A 27568-nucleotide genomic window follows, 5' to 3' on the forward strand; every position below is an offset into this window, starting at 1 on the left:
TTATGCATGTAGAAATTAGATGAAGAGAAAGTGAAGCCACAGAGAATTAATAATGCATCCAGCTCACAACTGGGAACAAGAGGAACTCCAAGTTCCATTCCAGAAGTGGGAGTGTAGACATTCAGAAATTACTGTACTTTGCTCCGTCATGTTGTGCTTACTCTCACTGGTTTCATAAGACCTAAAGGAAATCAGGTGTGGTAGTAATGGTGATCTTTGTAATTCCCTTTGAGTTCACAATCCTACTTTATAATTATAAACACTGTGCCATAATTTTTGTACTCTTTTTACTGACAAAAATGACCACATCTAGATTTATTATGCATCTGGTTTAATTCTTTACACTTTCATGAAAGTGCTTTCTGTAAATGAGTTTCTTGGCTTGACAAACTGATGAAAATAAGCGAAGGAGATATCATGTTTGTTAAATCCAAAGACCAACAGTGCAGACACGTGAAAGGCAGGGGCATGAAGCAGTTACATGAGAGCTTTTCAGGATGTGGTGGGTTTCAGGTATGTCAAGCCTTGCTTGTCTTCAGAGACTCAATTTGCTTATCCCTTGCAAATACTCTGTGATTTCTAGTATTAAACCATGTTGGATGTAGCATTTTATTTCTTAAAAGAAAGTCACTTACCATAAAGTAGAGTTATATGACCTGGCATTCTCATTGCCTGCATTACCTCATTTCCTTCTAATAAAAAAGAAAACAAAACATGATGACATTGAGTATTTTGCCTCAATTGATATTTCAATAAATTAAAACACTAATGACCTTTCAGCACTCATATATTTGTCTATTTATCAATTATTGTAAGAAAATTCAGTGGGAATTATATGTTGAAAAAAAGAAATAGATAAAATAGTAAGAATTCCACTCACTTAGGTGATTTGTTTTATGTTTTATTACCCTGGTAATAATTTCAAAGTCCTTATGTGGAGAATGGGACAAAGTAATGAATGGAACCTCTCAATATAGAATTCATGGAGTGCCTTACAGGGAATATTATTTCTGATGGCATTATACATATCAGAAAAGAGCCAGCAACATAAAACATAGTCAGCATATATATGTCACTGAAAGAAGAGATTACTTTTCCATAATAGTCTTTATGGTCATTTTTAATCTAATTTTTAAAAATGCCTAAATTTTGGAAAGTGTACCTCATGATATCTTAAACACTTTTCAGTTCTATAATTAATATGATTATCAGTTTGAAGTTTATAAAAAAACTATAAATTTATTTCTTAATATTTTTAACAAGTTTTAGCATGGTAGAATTACTATAGACTGAAGATTATTTCTAATAATTTTTCAGTACAGCTCCCCTGCTGCTTCACCAGAGATTTTTGGGACATTATATTTTCACTTAAAGAATCCATCATGAACGTTTTTCCACAATTGGTCCAAAAGTGTATCATAAAGCATAAGATTACAATTTTAAATAAAATATTTATATCCATATATTCTTGGAAACTCTAATAAACAAATATGATAAAAGCTGTAATGGAAAAGCTCCTCAAGTTTGAAAATATCAGTAGTAAATTTTTCAAAAACTAGTTGAAATACAAATGTTGTTTATATACATGCATGTGTGAATATATGTAACTACCTATCAATTTTCATGTTTATAAGAGTAATCTCAGGATTAATAGTAAATAGCATAAGTAACATTTATTTCATTATACTACATATAATTTATAATTTTAGAGACAAAAAAACTTAGATGACTAGGTAATGAATAAATGACAAAAGTCAGGCTCGTCTTCATTTTTCTTCTTCAGGATTCATTTGATGTCAGTGAAACACAATGTTAAAGAACTACACAACAGTGACTGAGTTCATTCTCCTGGGACTGACTGACCGAGCAGACCTCCAGCCCGTGCTCTTTGTGGTGTTCTTAGTGATCTACCTCGTCACGGTAACTGGCAACGTGAGCATGATTTTCTTAATCAGAAGTGACTCGAAGCTTCACACACCAATGTACTTCTTCCTTAGCCATCTCTCCTTTGTAGATCTCTGTTACGCCACCAATGTTACACCACAGATGCTTGTTAATTTCTTGTCCAAGAGAAAAACCATTTCCTTTATTGGCTGTTTCATTCAATTCCACTTTTTTATTGCTTTGGTCATTACAGATTACTATATGCTCACAGTAATGGCTTATGACCGCTACATGGCCATCTGCAAGCCCTTGTTATACACTAGCAAGATGTCCAGAGGTGTCTGCCTCTCTCTTGTGGCTGCTCCTTATGTTTATGGCTTTGCTAATGGTTTGGCACAGACCATCCTGATGCTTCGTTTGTCCTTCTGTGGCCCCAATGAGATCAATCATTTCTATTGTGCAGACCCACCTCTCATGGTGCTTGCCTGCTCTGATACCTATGTCAAAGAAACTGCCATGTTTGTGGTGGCTGGGTCCAACCTCACCTGCTCTCTGTCCATCATCCTCATCTCCTACATCTTCATCTTCACAGCCATTCTACGCATCCGCTCTGCAGAAGGCAGGCGCAAGGCCTTCTCTACTTGTGGGTCCCACCTGGTGGCTGTCATTGTTTTTTATGGGACATTGTTTTGCATGTACTTGAGGCCTCCTTCTGAGACATCTGTAGAACAGGGTAAAATTGTGGCCGTTTTTTATATCTTTGTGAGTCCCATGTTAAACCCTCTAATCTACAGTCTGAGAAACAAGGATGTTAAAAGAGCCATAAGAAAAGTTGTCCTAAAAGAATTGTTTATTAAATAAGGTGAAAGGTATTCAAGACAGACTTATTATCTGATTATACATTAGCATATTACTATCTGCCACTGATAATTTTTTTCTTTTAGAAAATGGCTCTACTAAAAACAGAGACTAGGCATAATTGAAAATATTCAAGACATAGTAAATGCACAAATGTGACTCCAAATTGCCATTTAGTATGTTTTGTATTGTAGGATATAAAACTAACCCCCCACCTATGGAATGTTAAGCTGACACTCAAGACAGTCAAAACCTCCCATAATTCAATATTCCACTATTTTTTTGTTGTACCAAAAAAATAAAATAAACAACCAGCAAATGATTTTACCTCTTAAAAAAAATCACTTACACCGGGAAAGTATTTCTTAGAGTAATTTTTATTTTATTTAATTTATTTATTTGAGAGCAACAGACAGAGAGTGAAAGAGGTAGATAGAGAGAGAGAGAATGGGCATGTCAGGGCCTCCAGCCACTACAAATGAACTCCAGATGCATGTGCCACCTTGTGCATCTGGCTTATATGGGTCCTAGGGAAGCAAGCCTCAAACCAGAGTCCTTAGGCTTCACAGGCAAGCAATTAATCATTAAGCCATCTCTCCAGCCCCTTATATTAAAATTTCAATCTTTATATTTTTTCTCATTCTTAGATTCCTTAATCATGTAAGCCAGTTTTTCATCATATATAGATATATGTATACTTGCATTTGTAAACATGTTTTCCATTTTACTCTTTCTTTTATCTTTGAAATGCTGTCACATATTATTTTATGTAGGTGAGTTGATTTGTATTTCACTTTGTTGTTCCATTGTTTTTTCATAGAAAATTGAATTATATTCCACATATGATTAAGGTTATATTTACCTGTGTTACTCAAGAAATTTTAGTGTTTATAAAGTTTGTAGCATATTAGCAGATTATTTCCAGCCTAAAGATAAAATTATAAAATAACATGAAGGCACTTTTTGTAAGCATAAGTAATCATTATGTTTTCAAACAATGTCATTTTTTATCAGGTAATTGAATTAATTATGTATTATAAATTAGTCTCTTCCCTGCTTGTTTCCTTTCACAGTTCATGAAGTCAATATTAATAATATGAATATATTGCTTCTCTTTTGTTAGCCTGCTGTGATGTTACATCAATTGTTAGGTAATTCTACATTTATTAAAATATGTGGATCTTCTAGATATCAAGTTTAAAGAAAGGAAATCCATCTGTTTATCTTTCTGCAGTTATTTTATTTTTCTCTATCTTGGTTGTAATTTTCCACATTAATACATTTAACAGCAACGTCACTGATATAGTCTCTGATTATATGTAAATATGTATCTATTCACAATATTTACCTACATTCTACTCTTGAGGACAATATCTTTCTATTTTCCTGTAACACACACACACACACACACACACACACACACACACACACATACTGTATAAATTATACATAATTATGTATCTATTCTAATTTTCTCATAGTACAAAAGCCTGATAAAATACTCCACTGTATAACTCTAGAGATGTACCACTGAGAAAACATCACTTATTTTGGGCTGGTAATTTCTATATCATACATATGAGCTTCTTTAATCTTATTCAATATCAATTGTTTTATTGTTTGGAAGCCCCATCAATAGTGTGTGCTTTTGAATCCTACATTCTTGCTCACACCATGCATTTGTAGACTTCTTATGAGATGTTCTTTATCCTATATATTCCAAATGCATTGTTAATCCTTATTTGTGTTTGGATTAGCATTAAATGTGAACTTAAATTTTAATATAGTCACATTAATTCACATTTTTTTGTTTTTCAGTTGTATGTCCATTTATGTGTATATATTCTAACTGGGTTATTTCATCCATTTATACTAGTTTATATGTATGCTGTATAAATTTTTAGATCTAACATGTAGGTTAGATATATTAAACCTGGTTATAGCTTGTTTCTAATTATTTATTTGTGTGTTTATTAATCCTTGTAGTACTTAAGTAAATACTCTGTCAATGACTTATATCTGTAGCCCCAAATAGTTTCAATTTATCTCACTTTTAGCTTGCAATTTTTTAAGACAGGCTAGCCAATCCACTATCGTACCTGAGGATGACCTTGAACTTCTGTACCTTCTGCTACTATGTACCAAGAGCAGGAATTACAGATGTGTGATGCCACACCTTGTTTATGTGGTACTTGAGAATGAACTAAGGACTTTGCACATGACTATGCCATCACTCTACTACCAGAGCCATATCCCAGCCCCTTATCATTTGCTAGTTTTTTTTTTAATATGATTTATTAGTCTTCTTTTGATCAAATACAGGCTGTTTGGTACCATTGTTTAGGCTCATCTATGATTTACCCCCTCCCATTGGACCCTCCTTGTTGATGTAAATGGGTCGTGCATTGTGGAGTTAGCCCCCAGGTATTGGTATGATAAATGTCTCTGGAAATCATGACCCAACATGTGACTCTGACATTCTTTCCGCCCCCTCTTCCGCAAAATTTCCCTGAGCCATGTTGGGTTCATTTTTGGTCTGCTTCAGTGCTGAGGTGTTGGGGGCCTCTGAGGCTCAGGCTCTCTGATTTGGTTGGAGTTGATATTTCTCTGCGTTGGTCTTCTTCCCCTTTGAGATGGTATCCGGTTCACAGGAAAACATCACCCTTGCTTGTTTCACCAATTGTCCTTAGTTTCAGTTGGGCCCCTTTTGAGGTATGTTGGGGCAGCTCTCTCCATAGGCTCTGCATCTATCTGAAAAAGAGAAGCAGATTCTCCAATGGAGAGTAAATTAGCACCTAAAAAATTGAAATAACACTTACTTTTTGATAGACAGTTTGATAGGTGTAGGCCCTCTTGTACCCCATGATTGATGATAGCTTGATATTGTAGCGTGGGCTTGTGTTTGGGTATGGTTCTGACTTGTTTCCCAGCTCCAGCTAAGGGTCTAGTACCACTGAGTGGATCAGATAGCCAAATCAAGAGTAGTTGGTTCCTCACCATGGCTGTGTGCCACTATTGCACTTATGTGGGCATCACATCAGGTTAGTTGTTGCTAATTAGATTAGACAATGAGTTGCTTGGACAGATATTGGTCATTTCCCCCAGTCGCCTATGTAGCACCTTCTGGCACTAGACATGCTGACTGTCTGGGGACTGACTCTCTCCTGGGTTCCAGCCATGCCGTTAGATTTTGCGTATCAGGTGCGTATGGCGTCTTCAGCAATAGGGTCTTACCACTGGCATTTGGTGGGTCATAGTTTTCTTCTTTGTCTTCATATTTTGGTGTACATGTGTAGTTTGGTGTATGCATAGTGTATGCAGATGTGTGTGTCCTGTGTACCTGTGTGGGGAAGTCAGGTGTCCTTGATTGTACTTCCATATTTTTTTTTCCTTCAAATGGATTCTAGGCTCTAGGTTAAACCTAGAGCTTTAATTTTTAGTCTGACTGACCAACAAGCCCTATTCATCCTTTGCTGTCTTATCCCAGCAGTATGGGGTAAATGGACAAGTGTGGCAATGTCCCAAACTTTTACATGGTTTAGGGGATCAGACTCATCCAGGCTCCAACCCTCAGGCTTGCTAGGCAAGCACTTTTATCTGCTCAGCTAGCTCCTGACCCCAGGTTTATAAAGATAGTTCCTCTTTTTATTTTTCACATTTTTCAATTTTGATTTTTCTCACATGAGGTCAAATATTGTAGAGCAGAACAAAATTTATGCACCTAATAGAAATCATAATACATGGTATTGATGGAAGACATCAGTATTTCTAGGAAAGTTGGAGGTGAAGGCAAGAGCATCATAAGTAGAAGGCTAGCCCCAGCAATATAGGGCATTCAAATTCAGCCTGGGTTATGTATAGAGACCTAATTCAAATGAAAAGTAATATGGTTAGTAAATTAAAAAAGAAAAGAAAACTCCTTAATTTCCATTTTGTCTACTTTTTTTCCTTATTAGTCTTTTAGTTTAGACCCTATCATGTGTCCAATTTTCATACAAATATCATGTTTGTAAAATCTCTATTCTTGGGTCAATTTGTTAATTCGTTCATTGACAACAGTGATCTTAATACAATGCCTTCATACTCTCTATTTGATACCTTAAATAAGAATAGTCTCTTGAAAGAGCTATAAGAAAAAAAAAAATGACTTTAAGAGTCCATTGATGCCATTTCCTCAGAAGATTGATGTCTACTTCATTCACCCAATTGTGATGTGTAAGAAAATGATACAGGAAAAGAAGGAGTTACAATCTATATTTGCTCCTTTATATCCCCACTAATTTTTGGTAACCACCATTATAGAATTCTGTGGACTTGGTTTGAGATAGTAGGTAGCCACTTTCCATCCTGACTTGGTCATCCTCATTTCTTATCTAAATAGGTTCAGTTCCCAAATAAGAAGATATGTGTGCTTCACGTGGACATTAGTGTTTGGGGAATGATAAAGCAGGCATTGCATAGATGGTTGGAGGAGTCAAAGTAGACAATCAGTGGAAATGAAATTTTAGCAAGTGCTGCATAGGGGCATTATCACATGAGTATTCATGGAATAAGTTTAAGGCATGCACATTAACAGAGCACTCTGAGGCAAGGTTCAGCTTGCTTGTGTCTTAATATACAATAGATGATCCCATTTTTTCCATTGATATATGCATTAGCAGGATATATCTCATGACTCAGAGTAATGGAAAAGTTGCATTTCTCTAAAATACTCGAATAAAATAAAATTTGAAAGTATATACAAGTTCTTTCAGTGGATAGATTCTGAGATTTGTTTATAAAATAATGTTTTCTATGAAAAGGCCATGTGGGATGAATATGTGCTCATGATCTTTTGCATTATGTGGCATTTTTTCAGCTGCATAAACAGTTGTTGAAAGTAAATATCAGTTATATGCTTTATGGAAAATAGTATATAAACTGCATTCTTTACACAGACAAACATGCATCCAATAAAAGCATATGTAATATATAGAATAAGATTGCACTTATGCCACTTTGATAGCTATTATCTAGCTTCCTTTCATTTTAAAATATTTTTTATTTTAATTTATTTATTTCAAAGAGAGAGAGGCAGATAGAGAGACAATAAGCATGCCAGGGGCTCCAGCTGCTGCAAACAAACTCCAAACACATGTGTCACCTTGTGTTGCAGTCCAGTTCACATTGCTGGTATAAATCACCCAACCAAGAGCAGCTTCTGGGAAAAAGAGATTTATTTTGGTTTACAGGCTCAAGGGGAAGCTCCACAATGGCAGGGGAAAACGATGGCATGAGCAGAGGGTGTACACCCTCCCCGGCCAACATAAGGTGGACAATAGCAACAGGAGAGTGTGCCAAACACTGACAAGGGGAAACTGGATATAATACCCATAAGCCCACCCCCAATAATACCTCCCTTTGGGAGGCATTATTTCCCAAATATCCATCAGCTGGGAACCTAGCATTCAGAACACCTAAGTCTATGGGGGACACCTAAATCAAACCACCACATTCTGCCCTGACCCCCATAATCTGATATCCATATCATACATGATGTAACATGCAATGCACCCATCTAACTTTAAAAGTCCCCATAGTTTTTTATCAATACCACTGATGTTCAAACATCCCCATAATCCAAGGTCTTTTAACTGAGCCATAATACCAAAAAATAACCTCAAAAAAACCATAATGGCACAGGATAAATATTCACACTGCAAAAGATGCCAGTGAGCATAGCAAAGAAATATTCAACCAATACAATATTTAAAACAACCAGGGCAAACATCAAACTCTGTAGCTTTAATTCCAACAACTCTAGCCAGTGACAAATCTCAAAGTCCAGTAACTCTAACCAGAAACAAGCCTCTGGCATTCCAATTCCTCCCCTCCAGCTAGGCTACTCCCAGTCATGGAAAACCTCACAGGGTCCAGTAGCTCTCCTTGGCAGCCATCTCCTTGTCTTGGCATTTCCACAGGTCTCCACGGCAATCCACGGTTCATACTCATGGCTCCATGGGGTCTCCATGCAGACAAACAGCAAAACCTGCTTCACACTCACTGCCATTGGCCAATTCCAAAACACAATCTTGTGTTTTGTTGCAAACTCAATAACCCTCTTTCTTGCATTTGTTATATTCCACAATACCAGGTAGGGTGCCATTTTGTTAATACAGGGGAGGAATAAAGCAAACTTTGAAGACAGGATACTCCTTGAGCACTCAGATCCCTTGAAAAGAGTCTACATTCTTCCTGTTGCCTCAGTGCAGGTCAGCTGGCCCAATCTCAGAGGTTGTAATCTCTCACTTGCAGCTGAATGGGCAACAATTCACCCAAAGATTTTTTTTTCTTTCTATGTCATCTCCCTCTGTTCACACCAGTTCATTTCTATGCAAAGCAACCCCACACACCTTCTCAGAACATGGGCATAAGAGCAAGCTTCTCATACAAACTGTTAGTCCAGTTGAAGCAAAGCTCTTCCTCACCCTCAGAAGCCTAACTTCACAGTCCATAGTTCTTACTGCATTCAGGTCTTTCAACTTTGATCAGGATAGTTCATCAAGCTGTACTTATAGCACTGCAAGGCATCTCTTAGTCCAAAGTTTCAAATCCTTTCACATTCCTCTTGAAAATCAGCTCCAAAGTGCCAAAACCACGCAGTCAGGTGTCTATCAGCAACCCCACTCCTGGTACCACTTTACTGTTGCAGTCCAGTTCACATTGCTGGTAGAAATCACCCAACCAAGAGCAGCTTCTGGGACAAAGAGATTTATTTTGGCTTACAGGCTTTAGGGGAAACTCTACGATTGCAGGGGAAAATGATGGCATGAGCTGAGGGTGGACATCACCCCCTGGCCAACATAAGGTAGACAATAGCAACAGGAGAGTGTGCCAAACACTGGCAAGGGGAAAGTGGATATAATAACCATAAGTCTGCCCCCAACAATGCCCTCCCTCCAGGATGCATTAATTCCCAAATATCCATCAGCTGGGAACCTACCATTCAGAACACCTAAGTTTATGGGCGACACCTGAATCAAACCACCATAACTTGTGTATCTGGTTTATATGGATCCTTTGGCTTTGCAGGGAAGTACTTTAACCACTAAGTCATCTCTCTAGCCCCTCTGTATTCAAAATATGTGTATATTTATATGTATTTTCAGGAGCAAGAAATGATGTGTGCAATTTGTTAACAGTAAAATTCTTCTAACAGCAAACATTTTCTCTAAGTATAAATAGACTCTGGGGACTGACAACAATTATATCAGAGTGAACACATAAGCATAGCTGTTTATTATCATAGTGAAGTATTATTCAGTGTGCTGCATTCTTAAGTGACTGGCAGCAAATGGAGTTTGTTTCCACAAACCTCATCATAGTCACAATAATAAAGAGTTGTGATCATCTTAACAACTGTGACATCAGATTGGTGATAGGACTTTTCAGCTCTACCTCAGTCATGGGGCCACAATATATGTGAACTATTGTAGAATAAAACAATTATTCAGTTCATAGTTTTACTTTACATATATCTCTGTTTCTTTAAAATGCTACAGCTATTGGTTGCACATTTATATAAGGGTCAGCTGTGCCACTATTGCACCAGTGGGACATATTACCTGACAACTAAGTTGAGTTGCTTGCAGGGACCACTTCTGGGAAAGACTGTTGATGACACTTCTCCAACAGCCTGCATAGAAACTTCCAGAACTAATTTCTAGTCAGGAGAGAGAAAGCTCCTAGTTCAATTCCAGCTTGATTTAAAATGGTTATTTATTTTTTAAATTGTTTTCGTTAGTTTTGTATTCAGCAAATACAGGAAGTTTGGTATCATTATTAGGCTCATCTACCTACCCCCTCCCCATTGGACCCTCCTTGTTGAGGTATATGGGTTGTGCATTGTGGAGTTAGCCCAGTTTTTGGTACCGTAAATATCTCTGCATATCATGACCCAACATGTGGCTCTGATATTCTTTCCGTCCCCTCTTCTTCAAAATTTCCCTGAGCCATGTTGGGTTCATTTTTGTTCTGCTTCAGTGATGAGGTGTTGGGGGCCTCTGAGGTTCTGGCTCTCTGATTTGGTAGGAGTTGATTTTTCTCTGTGTTGATCTCCTTCCCCCTTGTGCTGGTATCCGGTTTATCAGGAAAACAGCACCCTTGCTAGTTTCACCAATTTTCCTTAGTTTCAGCTGGGGCCCTTTTGAGGTATGATGGGTTGGCTCTCTTCTTAGGAACTACATCTATCTGAAAAAGAGAAGCAGATTCTCCAACAGAGAGAATACGTTAGCACCAGGACAAATGAAATAACCCTTACTTTTTTTTATATAGAGAGAATTTAATAGGTGTAGGCCCTCTTGTAGCCCACAATTGGTGGTAGCTTGATATTGGAAAGTGGGCTTATGTTTGGATATGGTTATGACTTGTTTCCCAGCTCCAGCTATGGGTCCCTAACCACTGAGGTTAGCCAAATCAAGAGCAGTTGGTTCCCTACTATGGCTGTGTGCCACTATTGCACTTGTGTGGGCATCACAACAGGTTATTTGCTGCTAAGTAGGTTAGACCATGAGTTGCTTGGAAAATGGAATGTCATGGCTGGAAGCTAGGAGAGTGTCAGTCCCCAGGTAGTCAGGGTGTCTAGTGCCAGAAGGTGCTACATGGGCGACTGGGGGAAATGACCAGTATCTGTCCAAGCAACTCATGGTCTAAAATGATTATTTTTAAAGGACGATTTTACCTAATTTTAAAGATAAGTATAACTTTATAACACTATTTAATAATCAAATTGGAAGATATTTTCTTGGGACTGGTCATTGGATAGAGAGGTGTCAAGTTTTTAACTTACTGATGTATTCTGTAATTAGAATTAAAAAAAATCTGAAGGACATGTTTTAGAATATGTGAGAAAAAGAAGATATAATAATTATCAAGTATGTACTGGATTCCCAAATACCCACATAAAGCCAGATGCACAAGGTGGTTCATGTGTTTGAAGTTTATTTGAAGTGGCAAGAGGCCCTGACACACCCATTTTTTTAATCTCTCTCTCTCTCTATCGCTCTCAAATAAAATTTAAAATAAAATTTAAAATAAAATTTAAAAATATCTTATTCTCCCTTGTAATTTATATGAATACTTAGGCAAGGCAGAGCAATGGAAAGAGGAGGAGCCAATACTTATTACAATGCTCTCTGTATCTAAGGTAATATCATTTCAGAGACAAAAATAGTAAAGTACGTCTCAGCTGTACACAGCCATACAAATCTGACCATCATAAGGCCAGCAATGACAGCATTAGACCCTTACATGTAGACCCCAGTTGAGTCAGGACCCAGAAGGAGAGTGATTCAGTGGTTCTTATAAGCTCTAAAAATAGGTAAACCAAGAATATCCTCAACCTTATCAAAGTAAAAATTTCTAGGACAATTGTTATCGCCACTGTAATAACTATTAATAAAACATATCATGGTGGTCCAGGCTGGATACACAGCATATTGCAAAATTCTGCAAAGATATATGACCTTAAATGAGTCATTTAAAAATGTTTAGGATGAGCTGGGCATGGTGGCACACACCTTTAATCCCAGCACTTGGGAGGCAGAGGTAGGAGGATCACTGTGAGTTCGAGGCAATCCTGAGACTGCATAGTGAATTCCAGGTCAGCCTGGGCTAGAGTGAGACCCTACCTCAACCCCCCCCCCAAAAAAAAAAAAAACCAGAAGAAATAAAAAGGTTTAGGCATGGTTAAACTATCATTCAAAGAAGCTGGAGCCACAGTGGCTCATGGCCTATGGGACCAAGAGCAGTGGCTACAGTTTCTAGAGTCCAGTGACAACAGAAGCTAGAGAGCAAGCCTCTTGCCACCTTCTTCAAGGAACACCTCAAATGGAATTCTCTGATGGATTTGCCCACTTTAACATGTTTATTTTGGGACAGAAATAGACAGAGTAATGAATGGAGCTGTTTCTTTCTCCTCACCTCCAACCTCTTCTAGTTCCTCTAATTGGCTAACATAGCCTTCAAATGAATATTAGTTATATTATTCTTCCTTCTCTTCATGGGCACCGACCTGTAACTCCCAATACCAGCATGTGGCTATCATACACAATGAGCTTTTGATCAGAGAGACCTACAAGATTTCCTAAAAGAAAAGATTTCTGTCAGAGTACTTGATGACCCATCAAAGGTTAGTGGTAATACCCTACTTCTGAAGACACCATATGCTGTTGACACTTAAAATGGAATGAAATGGCTGGAATAGAGTCAGTCTCCAGACAGTCAGTGTGTCTAATTCCAGAAGGTGCTAGATGGGTGACTGGGGACAAATGACCAATATCAATCCAAGCAACTCATGGTCTAGCAGCAAATAACCTGTTGTGATGCTCACACAAGTGCAATAGTGGTGCACAGCCATGGTGGGAAACCAACTGCTCTTGATTTGGCTAACTGATTTGCTCAGTGGAATGTGACCCATAGCTGGAGCTGGGAAACAAGTCAGAACTACATGCAAACATGAGCCCTCTCTGCATTATAAAGCTCCCACCAATCATGGGCTACGAGAGGGCCTACACTTATTAAATTCTCTATTTAAAAAATAAGCGTTATCCCATTTGTCTGGTGCTAACTTTACTCTCCATTGGAGAATATGCTTCTCTTTTTCAGATAGACACAGGTCCTAAGGAGAGAACTACCCCATCATACCTCAAAATGGCTCTAGCCAAAACTAAGAATAATTGGCAAAACAATTGCTGTTTTCTTGGTGAACCTGGTACCAACACAAGGGTGAAGGAGATTGACACAGAGAACAATAAACTCCTACCAAATCAGATATCCAGAGATATAGAGGATCCCAAGACCTCATCACTGAAGCTGACCTAAAGTGAACTCAACATGGCTCAGGAAAATTTTGCTGAAGAGGGGGAAGAAAGAATGTCAGAGCCACACATTGGGTCATGATATGCAGAGACATTTCTCCTACCTATAACTGTAGGCTAACTCCACAATGCACGACACATATACATCAACAAGGAGGGGCCATTGGGGAGGAGGTCAGTCATGGATGAGCCTAATAATGGTACCAAACTGCCTGTATTTGATGAATAGAAAACTAATTTAAAAAATTTTAATAAAAAAGAAAAAAAAATAAATACAAAGTAGTTGGACTGGTACAGCTTATTAATTGGGGACAGGGGGCGGGATTAAAGTCTGAGAAAAAAGACATGGCATTTGGATGTCAGTGGCAAAGGAGAATGCCTGTGCTTTTTATTAATTGCACAAACTGCCTTGAGTATGAGCTATCATTTCTGTTAAAAATTTAGGTTGTAAGACTTAAAATAAGTAACTTGACACTTCAAGTCAAGTTAATTGATCTACAAATGTTCTTAAGACTCTAAAATGTTCAGTCATTATTATGAGATATTCCATGTCACAGAATGCAACCTCCATTTTATGACATCAGGCATAAAACAAAAGCAAAAATGACAAGATTGGCATTGAATACAGCCTAAGCAAGGAATAAGTATTATTACTGTTCACAGGAGATTCAAATCCCTGATGGAGAGTGAGAAAAACTCATGCCTTTGGTGGGATGTAGGTTTTCAAAGAAGGAAGACAGCATATGGTCATAATCTAAATAATTTGCTGAAAGTAACAATTGAACCATAGGGAATAATCCTCGTGAGAGCATTCTGTTATAAACTCTTCAGCTTTTCCATATGAATACTACCGTTGGAAAATTGCTGTTTTCTCTTCTCAGGTAGAATTAACCATACTTCTTTCAATTTTGTAATTCATGTATTTCTATTTAGTGGATAAATTTTATTTTATTTTTTAAAAACATATTTAGTTATTTACTTATTTGAGAGAGAGAGAGAGAGAAATGGGCATAACTGAGCCTCTAGTCACTGCAAACAAACTCCAAATATGTGTGGTACCCTGTGTATCTGGCATTTGTGGTTGCTGAGGAGTTGATCCTGGGACCTTAGGCTTCACAGGCAAGTGCGTTAACTGCTTAGCCATCTTTCCAGCCCCATAACTTTCATTTTAATAGATAAATGTTGATCTTAATTCTAACTTGCTGACTTTCTATCAAAATGCTTATATTCTTCTCAGAGTAAGTATTCCTTAATAAATATATACAAGGGAGTTGTTTTGAATTGATGGAAGGGTAACTAGACCAATGTTGGGTTCTGCTGAAAAAGCACTCACTCATATATCTATGTTACTCCATCAGTTAAACACAATCCTTATCCATAAGGAGCTCATCTTTGAATTTTGAATCTTGTTGTCAAGTAAAACTTTATATTTACCATAATGTCAGATGTTAGTTGTAAAAAATTTTTAGGTGAGGGGTATGTGTGTGTGTGTGTGTGTGTGTGTGTGTGCATGCTCACACATGAAAGGTGTCTTTTTCTTTTTATTACCCTCCACCTTATATTTTGGGACAATACAATCTTACTGAACCTGAAGTTCATCTATTAAGCTAGACTGGTGACCAGTGAGCTGCCAGGATATTCCTGTCTCAACCCCCCATGTCTGAGCTAGAGGTGGACCCCACCGGGCCTTGCATTATTAGTGTGAGCACTGGGGAACCTACCTTAGGACCACATACTTGTTTAGCAGACATTTAACATTTAAGACATCCCTTTAGCCCCAGTGTAATTTTTCAGTAACTTGCTATGTTTCAGACATATTGAAAAAGATTGCCATGAATCAAATTACTCATATGGAAGTAGTCACAATTACTAAATAAATTTCAAGTTTGAGAAAGTTCAGATATCATGAGAGCTATATATTTCTCTGAAAAATGTCTCTTTGTGAGATTTTTTTTCAATCTTAAATCATGTGGGATTCTGTGGGCATATATTTTGTGTTTTTTTCTTTCTTAAGAGGAAAGGTATTGTCATGAAACAGTTAATTTATCTGTGATTGTAATTATTTAAATTGTTTTATTCCCCACAGTAAAAAAGTGATGATGCCAATTATTTTGAATCTTTTTGGCCTTTTTTGTAAACCATTAAAATGCTATTCAAAGACAAAATAAAAATTTAATATTTGTATATGTTATGTTGATTTAGTTAGAATTAATAAGCAGTAAAAGAAAATTATAAACTAATTAATATTTCATTGAGTTATAGGACTATTTTGTCTTTCATGACCATAGCCAATAAATACAAAGTCTTTGCAGAATGGAATAATATAATGAACAAGAACTCTTGCATTAAGAATTTATAAGGTATCGTTTAAAGTGACCCAGTTCTGTCATTGGTGCTGAAACTATCTTAGCATAGTGAATGTAACAACCTGGAAATATGTCATGAAGGTAGAATTCAATGTGGCCTGATATAATTTTTAATTACTTTTATCCTACACAAACATGAATGATTCACTAGGTTTCCTAGCTACTGTCTCAGTGGCAACTTTCATGATACAATTTATACTTCAAGGGACCTACATTGAATAGATGTTTTAGCATTGCTGAAATATCTTACAAGTGTTAGAGTGAGGAAGAGATAAAGCAAATCACTACAGTGTGAGGACTTGTTTCTCCATTCTTTTTCATTACTGCCCATTTCCCTAGCAGAATTTTTACATATATTTTTACCCCTTAAGCATTACCCTCTTATAAGTATTTAAAACAATCAATATACCTATATGTGTACAGCTTTCTTTATAAGAATATCTACCTACTGGGCATATGTGATAAATATTTTATATACAAGTAATCAAGATCTATTTTTATTCTCCCCAAACCAATTATTTCTCTCCCTGGAATAAAAACAAAAATCACAAGTGAAATAATGGAGTAATTCTTAAAAATTAAAAAAAAAATGGGCTGAAAAGATTGCTTAGTGATTAAGGTGCTTGCCTGCAAAGCCAAATGACCCAGGTTTGATTCCCCAGAATCCTCGTAAGACAGATGTACAAGGTGGCACATGTATCTTGAGTTAATTTGCAGAACCTAGAGGGCCTGTTGGGCCCATTCTCTTTGACGCAGCATCTCTCTCTCAAAAATTAAACATAAAATACATAAAATTTTAAAATAATGTTAGAATAAGGGAGCCTTGGGATAACAAATTTTTATTAATGAATGTGGGAGCATCTTGAAACCATGGAAAACATAAATGAGTTAATATGAAATCTTATAGGAACCCTGGCAGAACATCACTTTCAGAAGGGGCACATGTATGTATAAATACATGCACACATACACACATATAACACATGGAGCTCCATAGAAATTCAGATATTTAAAAAATTAAACACATACTTCCAAGGCCATTTTTCTATGTCATATGTATTTGCAAGCTTGAAAGAGGAAAAAGAGATATCACCTGAAGATATGGGATGTTGAATGTATAACAATATTCATATACATTTTAATTTATTTTCTTTAGGTCTTAATTGAAGCCAAGAATGACGTTAAAGAACTACACAACAGTGACTGAGTTCATTCTCCTGGGACTGACTGGCCGAGCAGACCTCCAGCCCGTGCTCTTTGTGGTCTTCTTAGTGATCTACCTCGTCACGGTAACTGGCAACGTGAGCATGATGTTCTTAATCAGAAGTGACTCGAAGCTTCACACACCAATGTACTTCTTCCTTAGCCATCTCTCCTTTGTAGATCTCTGTTACGTCACCACTGTAGCCCCTCAGATGCTTGCTAATTTCTTGTCCAAGAGAAAAAGTATTTCTTTTACTGGTTGCATTATACAATTCCACTGTTTCATTGCTTTGATCATCACAGATTACTATATGCTTGCAGTGATGGCCTATGATCGCTACATGGCTATCTGTAAGCCCTTGTTATACACTAGCAAAATGTCCAGAGGGGTCTGCCTCTGTCTTGTTGTCACTCCTTACACTTATGGCTTTGTAAATGGTCTAATTCAGACCATCCTGATGCTTCGTCTGTCCTTCTGTGGCCCCAATGAGATCAATCATTTCTATTGTGCAGACCCACCTCTCATGGTGCTTGCCTGCTCTGATACCTATGTGAAAAAAACTGCCATGTTTGTGGTGGCCGGGTCCAACCTCACCTGCTCTCTGACCATCATACTCATCTCCTACATCTTCATCTTCACAGCCATTCTGCGCATCCACTCTGCAGAGGGCAGACACAAGGCCTTCTCTACCTGTGGGTCTCATCTGACAGCTGTTACGATCTTTTTTGGGACATTGTTCTGCATGCATCTGAGGCCTCCTTCTGAGACATCTGTAGAACAGGGTAAAATTGTGGCCGTTTTTTATATCTTTGTGAGTCCCATGTTAAACCCTTTTATCTATAGTCTGAGGAACAAAGATGTTAAAAATGCAATAAAGAGAATTTTCCAGAAGCAATTGCTAAGTAAAGTGTGCTCACAGGTATGTCAAATACCCTTATCGTCTCATAAATGAATACATTTAAAGTAATAAGTTACCATCTCTTCTCAATTTTTTTTTGTTTTCTTAATACACATATGGAACTTTCTGTTGTGTTAATTTGATAAGTAGAGATTACACTACAACCTTACAAACGTTTTAAATCATAAGAACTCAGAAACTTGCCTACAAGTGATGTCATTACTCTTTAAAAATCAACATAGAGGGGTTGCAAAGATGGCTCAGTGGATAAGATACTCAATCTTCAAACCTAATTACCCAGGTTTCTATCCCCAGTCCCCACATAAAAGATAGAAGCTGTAGTTGACTTCTGTAGTCCTAGAATACTGATGACAAGTGTCAAGCAGAAACCGGACAATTTTCCACAAGCAGGAAGACCAGAGAGTCTGGCCAATGCAGCAATGAACAACAATGACAACAGTAATAAGAAACACTGCCTCAAATGAGGTGGATAGAAAATAAAGACATTCTTAACTTCACACATGCACTGTGGCATAGTTGCACTCATACTTACACACATGGACATGGTCATTAGTACACATGCATCATGCACACACACAGGCACACATCAAAAAAATCAACAAAGAACACATGATTACCTAAATAGTGCTCACTGCTACAAAGTTACAAAATACAGAATTATCCAATGCTATGAAAATAAGTATTCATTAGATTCATTAGGCATCCAAATATTTTACTGATTCTCGTCATCCATAAAATGATTTTTTTTTTACTTTATACAAGTTATAGCTCAAAGAAAATCTTTGGACATATTTTTTTCATTTGGATATCATATTCTTTTTATATATATTATATATGATTTTTACTTGTTTTTGATATTTCTATACTTATATTTTATATTTTGATCATTTTCACACTATATTTCCTCCCTTACCCCCATCAGCCTCACTGTTTCCCTTTTTCATGTTTAACTAGTGGCTGTTAGTAGCTTTGCCTCAGAGAGTAACTCCTCCTTCTTGAAAATCTGTAACTCTCACCAGCACCTAGGGACAGGAAGTAGCCTCCAAATTCCTTCCTAAATATTTATTCATTTATTCACCTATCAGCTCTGCTCTCAGCCTGATTATAAAAGGATTTTTTTTTTTTTTCCCCCTGTGGAAGGGATACTTTTCAGAGAATCATAACTGGTCAAGTATAAGTGACTAGATATCTATTTTTTCCTTCTCTATTATTTTATCCTGGTGCCATTTATTCCTAATAGCTACTTAATATACTGCACTTGTTATCAATATTTTGATGTTATATCCAGTGCAAATAACTGCACAGTGTTTACGGCTTGTATTTCATTTTATGCATTATGTCTAGGTATGTGAAAAATGTTTATCTTAACTATATTTATTTAGGCCTTTTTTATGCAGGAGAGAGTAATGGGGTGTGCCAGGGCCTCCTATCACTTCAAATAAACTCCAGACACATGTATCACTTTTTTTGTTTTGCTATTCATAGGTACTGGAGAATTGAACACAAGAAGTCAGGTTTTATACATAAGCAAGCTCTTTAGCCACTGAGCTTTCCATTTCAAAATATTCATTTTTGTATCATTTGAATTTATTAATGTTTTGTTGAGCTTTACTTTGTGAATGTTGTTTAAATAATGTGCTCTCTAGTGAAGGTATTTCCCCAGTGTTCTAGATATTTGATTTCACCTACTTAGGACTTTCATCCTTTCCATATTGCATTTCTTGCAGAAAAGAATGAGATTCAAACACTTAATAAAAACAATGTTAGCAGTTTTGAATTTTTTATATTTCCCATTGAATTTTAAAATCCTGTCTTTTGGGCTGGAGAGATGGCTTAGCGGTTAAGCGCTTGCCTGTGAAGCCTAAGGACCCCGGTTCGAGGCTTGGTTCCCCAGGTTCCACGTTAGCCAGATGCACAAGGGGGCGCACGCGTCTGGAGTTTGTTTGCAGAGGCTGGAGGCCCTGGCGCGCCCATTCTCTCTCTCTCCCTCTACCTGTCTTTCTCTCTGTGTCTGTCACTCTCAGATAAATAAATAAAAAAATGAACAAAAAAAAAAAATTTAAAAAAATCCTGTCTTTTCATGTATATTTCAGTCTGCTTATAGAATCTTTATGCTAGTAGCAATATGTCAACCCATTTATTGCTAAAAGTTATCTTTATAGAAATACAAGTCTTTCCTTAACCACAAGCTTACATGATATTTTCTTGAAGTATCAATGATAGAATATATATTTAAAATATATGAAAATACCTGGATTCTCTCTACAGCTCATGCCTATCACTACTTTAAAGGGCTCACAAAACTTATTTTATGTATGTGGTGGTGACATTAAAACAATGAGAGAGAAAAAAATTGAATTGTACCTTAAGTTTAGTCCCATATATGTATTTACTTATATGATTACCCACTGTTCAAGATTTCCTTTACTATGGATTAATATGTTCAGTAGTTAGTGCCCATCAGTTTTGAATGCTGAGATCATTATCTCTTTCTTTTTTTAAAATTTATTTATTTGAGAGCGACAGACACAGAGAGAAAGACAGATAGAGGGAGAGAGAGAGAATGGGCGCGCCAGGGCCTCCAGCCACTGCAAACGAACTCCAGACACATGAGCCCCCTTGTGCATCTGGCTAACGTGGGACCTGGGGAACCGAGCCTCGAACCGGGGTCCTTAGGCTTCACAGGCAAGTGCTTAACCTCTAAGCCATCTCTCCAGCCCCATTATCTCTTTCCTACAGGGAGTTCATAAACCTGAAGACATGTGCCTTTCACATGGGTGTTAATTAATACCAGTGCAGAAAGATAAAGTAGGTGGTGGTGGATGGAGAGATGCAGTTTGAGTAAACAACTCAGTGGAAATAAGATTTGAGCAAAACTAAAATAGTGACATTATCACTTGAGTACTGCAGTAAAGCTTAAAGACATGCACCAAGGAAATACACAGACCCAAGCCAAAATCCTCTTGGATTATTTTTAAGGGAATATAGAAGACATAAATATATGCGGACCATAAAGAAAAGTTAAAGGAAGGAAAGCATTTCAATTAGGAAGTTGTAATAGTCAGTTGAAGATTATATAGGCCATTACAGATTCATCCAACTTTGTAATAGATGGTTTGCTCAACCTTCATACCATATGCATGAAAAATGAATAGACAAACATGATTTTTGACACTCTTATAGGTACCAAGAATAATGTCTTCTCCATAAATTAAGCTAGTCAAATATTTATTGGATGAGTACATACATTAATGAATGAAATGAGACTTGTATTTTAATAGAAATGTAGAACTTATATTTCAAGTGGAATTCTAAAATTGGAGGCAGGAACATGACATTTCTGTCTCTTAATATCTACAATATATTCAATAGAGACTCAGAAATATGATTTTTTAAGTTCCTCCATTACTCTCCCAAGTAATGGTGGTTCAGTAGAGAACATATATTTTGATATCTTCAGGAATAAATTAATGTATCTTTTGATTATAGATTAGAATATTCCAGATTTAGACTTCTGAGTGTTTTGCTGAGACTAAATCTTGAGAGAATTAGCCCAGCTTAAATAAGATTGATGTGTTTTTTTTTAATTCAGAAGATACTCTTTCCTCATTTATGCATATTAATATGTCTTAACTCTACCATAGCCGATCATATTATTCCAATTGTATAATCATCAAAGCTACAAATCTCACCTCTGGAAAACACAACCATTACTTTTTCCCCAAAAAATGAGATGAACAAAATTAAGCAATAAATGTCTCTTCTTTAAATGGGTATTTCTTAATGACATAAGACAATATTTACTATCTGTAAGTTAAAAACTTCCCTTACATAAAGATAATTCTACCTCTATTAAGTTTCTTAGAGTGGTAAGTATAGAGATCTGATACTCTGTGAGTAGTTCTCATACTGTAACTCTGAATTATGTAATACAGATACTAAAGCAAAATAGACACTCTCCTCTTTCTGTCCTCCTCTCCCCAGTGATTCACTCCATTTTTTCCTCTCAATCCCTTCTTCCTCTTTTCCTTCTCTTAATTACCTCTTCTCCCATCTCTTCTTTTCACTCCTCACTTTTACTATCCTAGTCCCTATTCTCCAATGAGATGGCAGGTCACACAAGAGGCCAGCGATGCACGAAGGTTATGCCATTAGCACACTTACAGGACACACATGACTTGTAGGCCAAAAAGGACACAGAACTGCACAGTGCTCAAAGTTGCTGAGTCATAGCTGCGTGAGACCTTGCCCAGGTGATAGGGTATAGAATGAGATGACTACTCCCCCAGCAAGCAGCTTTCCTATGAATAAGGAACAGAAGAAACATATTATTGAACATGCAGAGATAAACCAAGTGTTTCCAAAACCAATGTCATTTCAGTGGATGCTTATTTTGTTATAGAAAAACATTGAATATGCCAGAACCTCCAGAGATGGCATGAGAGACTTTTAAAGACTTGATAAAGACACATTCAACTCTCTCATATTAATACAGTTACTAGATGAATTATCCAGGAAACAAAACATATTGACAGAAACATTTCATGATGGTTTGAAATAAAAGTTCCCCACAGACTCGTGTGTTCTGAATGCATGGTCCTCAGCTGATTGTAATTTGGGAGGTAGAGCCTTACTGGAAGAAATTTGTTGCTGTGGCAGCCTTTGAGGTATTATAGCCCCTTCACTCTTGCCATAATCAAGCTCACTTTTGCTGGTATCGTTCACCAGCTGTGGCAAGTAATGATGCCCTGACTCTGCTAGAGCTATGCTAGGGACATTCACCTTGAGCATGAGTAGTGTTGCAATTCATAATCCTCGTCAAACATTGAATCACCTTCCTAGATTAAAAAAATAAAATTCCTTTTTTACACAAATATAAACAGTCACACTTTCAAGCACACATAGGACCATATATGTTATATCAGGCTTTGTATGATTTATGTCATTTTTTTTTGCTCAATACATATGTGGATATGTTATCATGTATGTGTGTGTAAGCATGAAAGTGAGATGAGCATCCTTAGCTTAATTCTGTGACACAGATCTCTAGATATGTACCATAAAATAAATGCAATTGTTTGGAATGAACATAACAATGTCAGTGGATTTGACTGATTCTTTTCTTGAGGCAAACCCAACAGACCAGCCTTTTCTTATGAGATAGAGTGAATGTGTGTGTGTGTGTGTGTGTGTGTGTATCTATGTATGTGTGAGAAATTGCTAGGAAATGCTAGGGTCTCCAACCACTGTAATTGAACCCCAGACATGTGCACCATCTTGTGTGCATGTGTGACACTGAACATATGTCACCTTGCATGTTTGGCTTATGTGGAATCTGGGGAGTCAAACATGAGTCCTTAGGCTATGCATTAAGGTGCCTTAAAAACTAAAATATTTCTCTAGCCCAAAACATATTTTTATATTGGGTATTCTCCCAGTAGTGAATTTCTACATAGTGACTGCTATTGTAAGCATAACATTTAGGGAAGATTTAGAAAAATTGCAACCCTTACACATGATTGGTGGAAATAAAAAGAATTTTAGTGGTTATGAAAAATGCATAGAGATGATTCAAAAATTTAAAACCACATATAATTACCATATAATCCTGCAATACTTCTCTCTCTCTCTCTCTCTCTCTCTCTCTCTCTCTCTCTCTCCATATATATATATATATATATATATTAAACTCAGGATTTTGACTTTCACATTCTGTGTAACATTAGTAACAATCAGTCAGATATGGGAAGAACTCAGATGCCTGTTGAAAGATACCTGTTGCAATGGAAAAGAAATAATTTATACAGCCAGTGGTGTGCAACTTTAATACCAGCACTTAGGAGACATAGGTAGGAGATGTCACTGTGAGTTTGAGGCCAGTCTGGGACTACAGAATGAGTTCCAAGTCAGCCTGATCCAGAATGAGACCCTGCCTTGAATCTCCTTCCCTTCCAAAAATAAAAAGAAATATAGCATATAAATGGGTTGCTATTCAATCTAATAAAATGGTGATCCTGCTATATGTGACATGGATGAAGATATATATTAGCATAAAGGAATAATCCAGTCACAAAATGGCAAATACTACAGGTCCCAACTGATTATATAAAGTGTCTGTGATAGTCAAACTCATACCACAGTAGATCAGAAAGATGAAAGTGAAAAAAACAGGAGTTTTCTATTCAAGATACACAAATTTCAGTTGTGGAAAATAATTAGTTTTATCAATCCACTGTGAAACCTTGTCTCTGGAGTTGTCAGTACTCTGTTGGACACGAAAACTTGGTAAGAAAGTTGATAGATTTCATATTAAGTATTATGAGAAAAACAAAAAGAATATCAAGAAGAACTCAGTTTATCCTCTACAGAGCTCATAGGACAAATAATTTTAAGTATAAAATTATAGAAAATATGAATAAAGTGGCTAATTAGCTTCAGATGCCAAAATATTACAATTAAAAGCAAGAAGGGTAATTCCCACTGAGACACATATTATCACTACTCCAAAGTTCCTCTGCAACCTGCTTAAGAATGTCTCTATCTCCCTCATACTGGTATAAAAAGGGTACATTATACAGTTTAGAGAAGCATCAAGAAGCTTCTACATAGGCTGAGAAAAGATATGTGTAAGAATTAGAACTCCTTGAGTTTTTATCTCTCTTTTTACAGCCAAGTGGAAATTATACTATAGTAGCATTATGAGGCCAAATATATGTTCTAATTCTTGATTCTACAAATTGAGGAGCAACCCTTCTTGATCATTAGCAGTGAAGGAAGATAGGACTTTCAGTGACTGTGTGAAGTAAGGGCAGAAGGATGTCCAGCCATGCAGCCTATCAATTGCATGGTGAAATGACAATTTATTTTCAGATTTTGTCACCTTGAAGACTACTTGCTTAAAAGCAACTACTTTATATATATTTTTTTACAGTTTATATTAAGGTTATTGGTTATTTCTAACTTTACAGGCACAGACTGACAAAATTACAAAATGTAATTGTCCCACAGATATCTAGAACAATTGTAGAGAAAATTTCACTTTGGAATATTTCCCAACTTTCACTTAGGAATCCCCTAAAATCATATATTTATATATACAGTTTTCTCCTGCTAGCAGCAGACTAGGAGCTTAAGTGGTCAGACACTGGGTTTATTTGTGTTTGGTTTGATCTTGGTTGATACTGTGTATATCCCACACTGGTGAAAAACCACCAGAAGAGAGGAAAGTATGCTCACCACAAGAAAGTCTAAGGCTATCTTCAGATGAGGAATGGGGCTTATTCTCACAGAGAGCTTGTAGACATAGCTCCACCTGATCTATGAGTTCCTTATTGTTGGGGTGGTAAGACACTGAGTGAACGTCTTCACTTTGTAAGGACTCAGTTTCACTGGAGTTTCCAATGGGCTAATGTAAACAAATGAAGAAACAAACAAATGAGGGCAAAATTAAGAACCATTGCCACTGTGGATCCTTGCTGTTTTCCTTACCTCTTCTCATTTTCTCTGATCCTTTCTCCTTCACTCATCATTGAATAGCCTACAAAATTTTGGAAGTAGTTACCCTCTGGTACATCCTCATTTGGCCCAAAGATTGCTGCTTTTTTGGCTGCAACCTCATTATTTGCTTACTTATTTTGGATTCGAGGAAAGCAACCAAACTCTTAACTGCATTGTCACTTATCACATTCTGCGTGTTTCACACTGCCTGTGCTTTGAGATTCTGAGAACAATGAAACCTTTGCTGGCCCTTGGTTTGGCTTTTACCTCAGATGTTAGGGGATAGAATGCTCATGTTCACATAGAATTTCCACTGAGTTAGTGGCCTCCATGTTCTTGCCTTTAAATTCAAATAATGATATCTATAGACCATAGGGGTGAGGGTTAGAAGGATTTTAACACAAAACTTAACAGAAGGAAAGAAGACAAAGCTTCTGTAACCAAGGGTCTCTTGAAGTAGGGTATGTTTAATGATAACTGCCTCGGACTTAATAAGGTTTTACTGGATGGGAGGATGGGAGGATGGGAGGATGGGCTGGTCAGTCCAGTGCCCATACCAAGTGTACAGGCGCCTTACAGTCTTATTCACATCTTCACATCTGGTTTTTAGGAAAGGAGAACTGCATTAGGGAAAAAGAAACTAGGAAAGACCAGATTTCTTGTGGCATTAATGGCCTTCAGCAAACTGCAGACTGCCAGGGACTTTTTTAGGGGAGAAGAGATGAGGAAAACTAAACTTGACCCCATTCATGCTCAAAGTAAAAATAAAACCTGTTCACTGTAAAAGCCCTGTTCCCCTAAAGTGCTCTCCACTTTCTACTTCCTGTTCTTCCTAATTCAGCTGGTTCACAGGTGGACAGTTTGTGTTTTACAAGGCTTGAAAAGCCCCAGCTATAATTTAATGGTCTGCATCCATGGCTTGAAATTTCTGTTCTGAATAAGGATCTTCAAATCTTTTAACTTGAAATGGACAGAGATCAGTTATGTATTTTGTCCAGATGCACATTTTACATATTTTTCTTCTTTATTTCCATGAGCTGACACAATCTTGTTTCTTCTCTTATTGATAACCTCTGAAGGCTTCATCTCCTTTTTTTTTAATAAAAGAAAAGCTATCATTTTTTAAATTTATAGATTTTTCAGTAAAATGGTTGCACACATAGACTCTCACCTTCCCCTGACCCATTTCTGCTGAAGGTTATTTACGGGGTAATTGGTATTTATTGTACCAATTTTTGTACCAAGATGCCTCAGTCAGACTCTTCAGGGATGGGGAAGCATGGTGTCTCAGGCTATTACCACCCATCCTGAGGCTCTTACAATCTTTCTGCCCCCTCCTCCATGATGTTTTCTGAGCTTTGGTAGGCAAGATAGAGATTTGATTTAGTATTGCTCTCTCTGTGGCCTCTGGATGTCTATTTTTAATTATTTTAAATTAGATATGGACATATGTAATATGTAGACAACACATATTGGTACCATTGATTCCCTCTTCCCTGCCTCTTTTCTGAAGAGGCCTTCCTTGTTGGGGATGCAAGTCAACCCAATAGGGATTATGAGTCATGCATTATAGGGGAGGGAGAGATAATTTCTCTGTGCAAAATGTCCCAACTTGTGGCTCTAACAATCTTTCTGCCCCTTCTGCAAAATTGCCTAAGCCATGCTGGGAGCATGTTAAGTCTACTTCAGTGATGGGCTCTTAGGTGCATCTGCATCTCTGGTTTGGTAAGTGTTGAGTGTCCTCAGTATCTATCTCCATCACCCTTGTGCTGACATCAGATTTCACTAAGAAAGTAGAAAGTTTTCTCATTTGTCCAATACCTCTGTGGTTTCAGTTGGGGCCAAAGTGAGGTACACTGGGTCATTTATCTCCTCAGGTCTAGATACTGTCTGAAAAAGAGATGTAAATTCCCTAACACAGAATGAAGTTGGCATTGGTTAAATGGGATAAGCATTATTAATTTAGACAGAATTAAGATGGTGT

General features: G+C 37.0%; 2 protein-coding genes across 3 annotated transcripts; both read left to right on the plus strand.

The window, feature by feature from the left end:
- The first annotated feature begins 515 nt into the window (after positions 1 to 515).
- Positions 516 to 2745, plus strand: LOC101607862 (olfactory receptor 1030-like). Of its 2 annotated transcripts, XM_012950965.2 has the most exons (2): positions 516 to 527; positions 1819 to 2745. In XM_012950965.2, the coding sequence occupies exons 1-2, from the start codon at positions 516 to 518 to the stop codon at positions 2743 to 2745; spliced, it is 939 nt and encodes a 312-aa protein (XP_012806419.2). The 2 variants fall into 2 exon arrangements, with proteins under 2 accessions (XP_012806419.2, XP_004667673.2); XM_004667616.2 differs by lacking the exon at positions 516 to 527 and having other exon boundaries at positions 1810 to 2745.
- A 14394-nt stretch (positions 2746 to 17139) lies between these two features.
- On the plus strand, positions 17140 to 26368 carry LOC105944710 (olfactory receptor 1030-like). Its single transcript, XM_012950956.2, has 2 exons — positions 17140 to 18087; positions 26195 to 26368. Exons 1-2 carry the CDS (start codon positions 17140 to 17142, stop codon positions 26366 to 26368), a joined length of 1122 nt encoding a protein of 373 aa, XP_012806410.2.
- Positions 26369 to 27568: the final 1200 nt, after the last annotated feature.

Source organism: Jaculus jaculus, chromosome 1, assembly GCF_020740685.1.
Source record: "Jaculus jaculus isolate mJacJac1 chromosome 1, mJacJac1.mat.Y.cur, whole genome shotgun sequence".
Lineage (NCBI taxonomy): Eukaryota > Metazoa > Chordata > Mammalia > Rodentia > Dipodidae > Jaculus > Jaculus jaculus.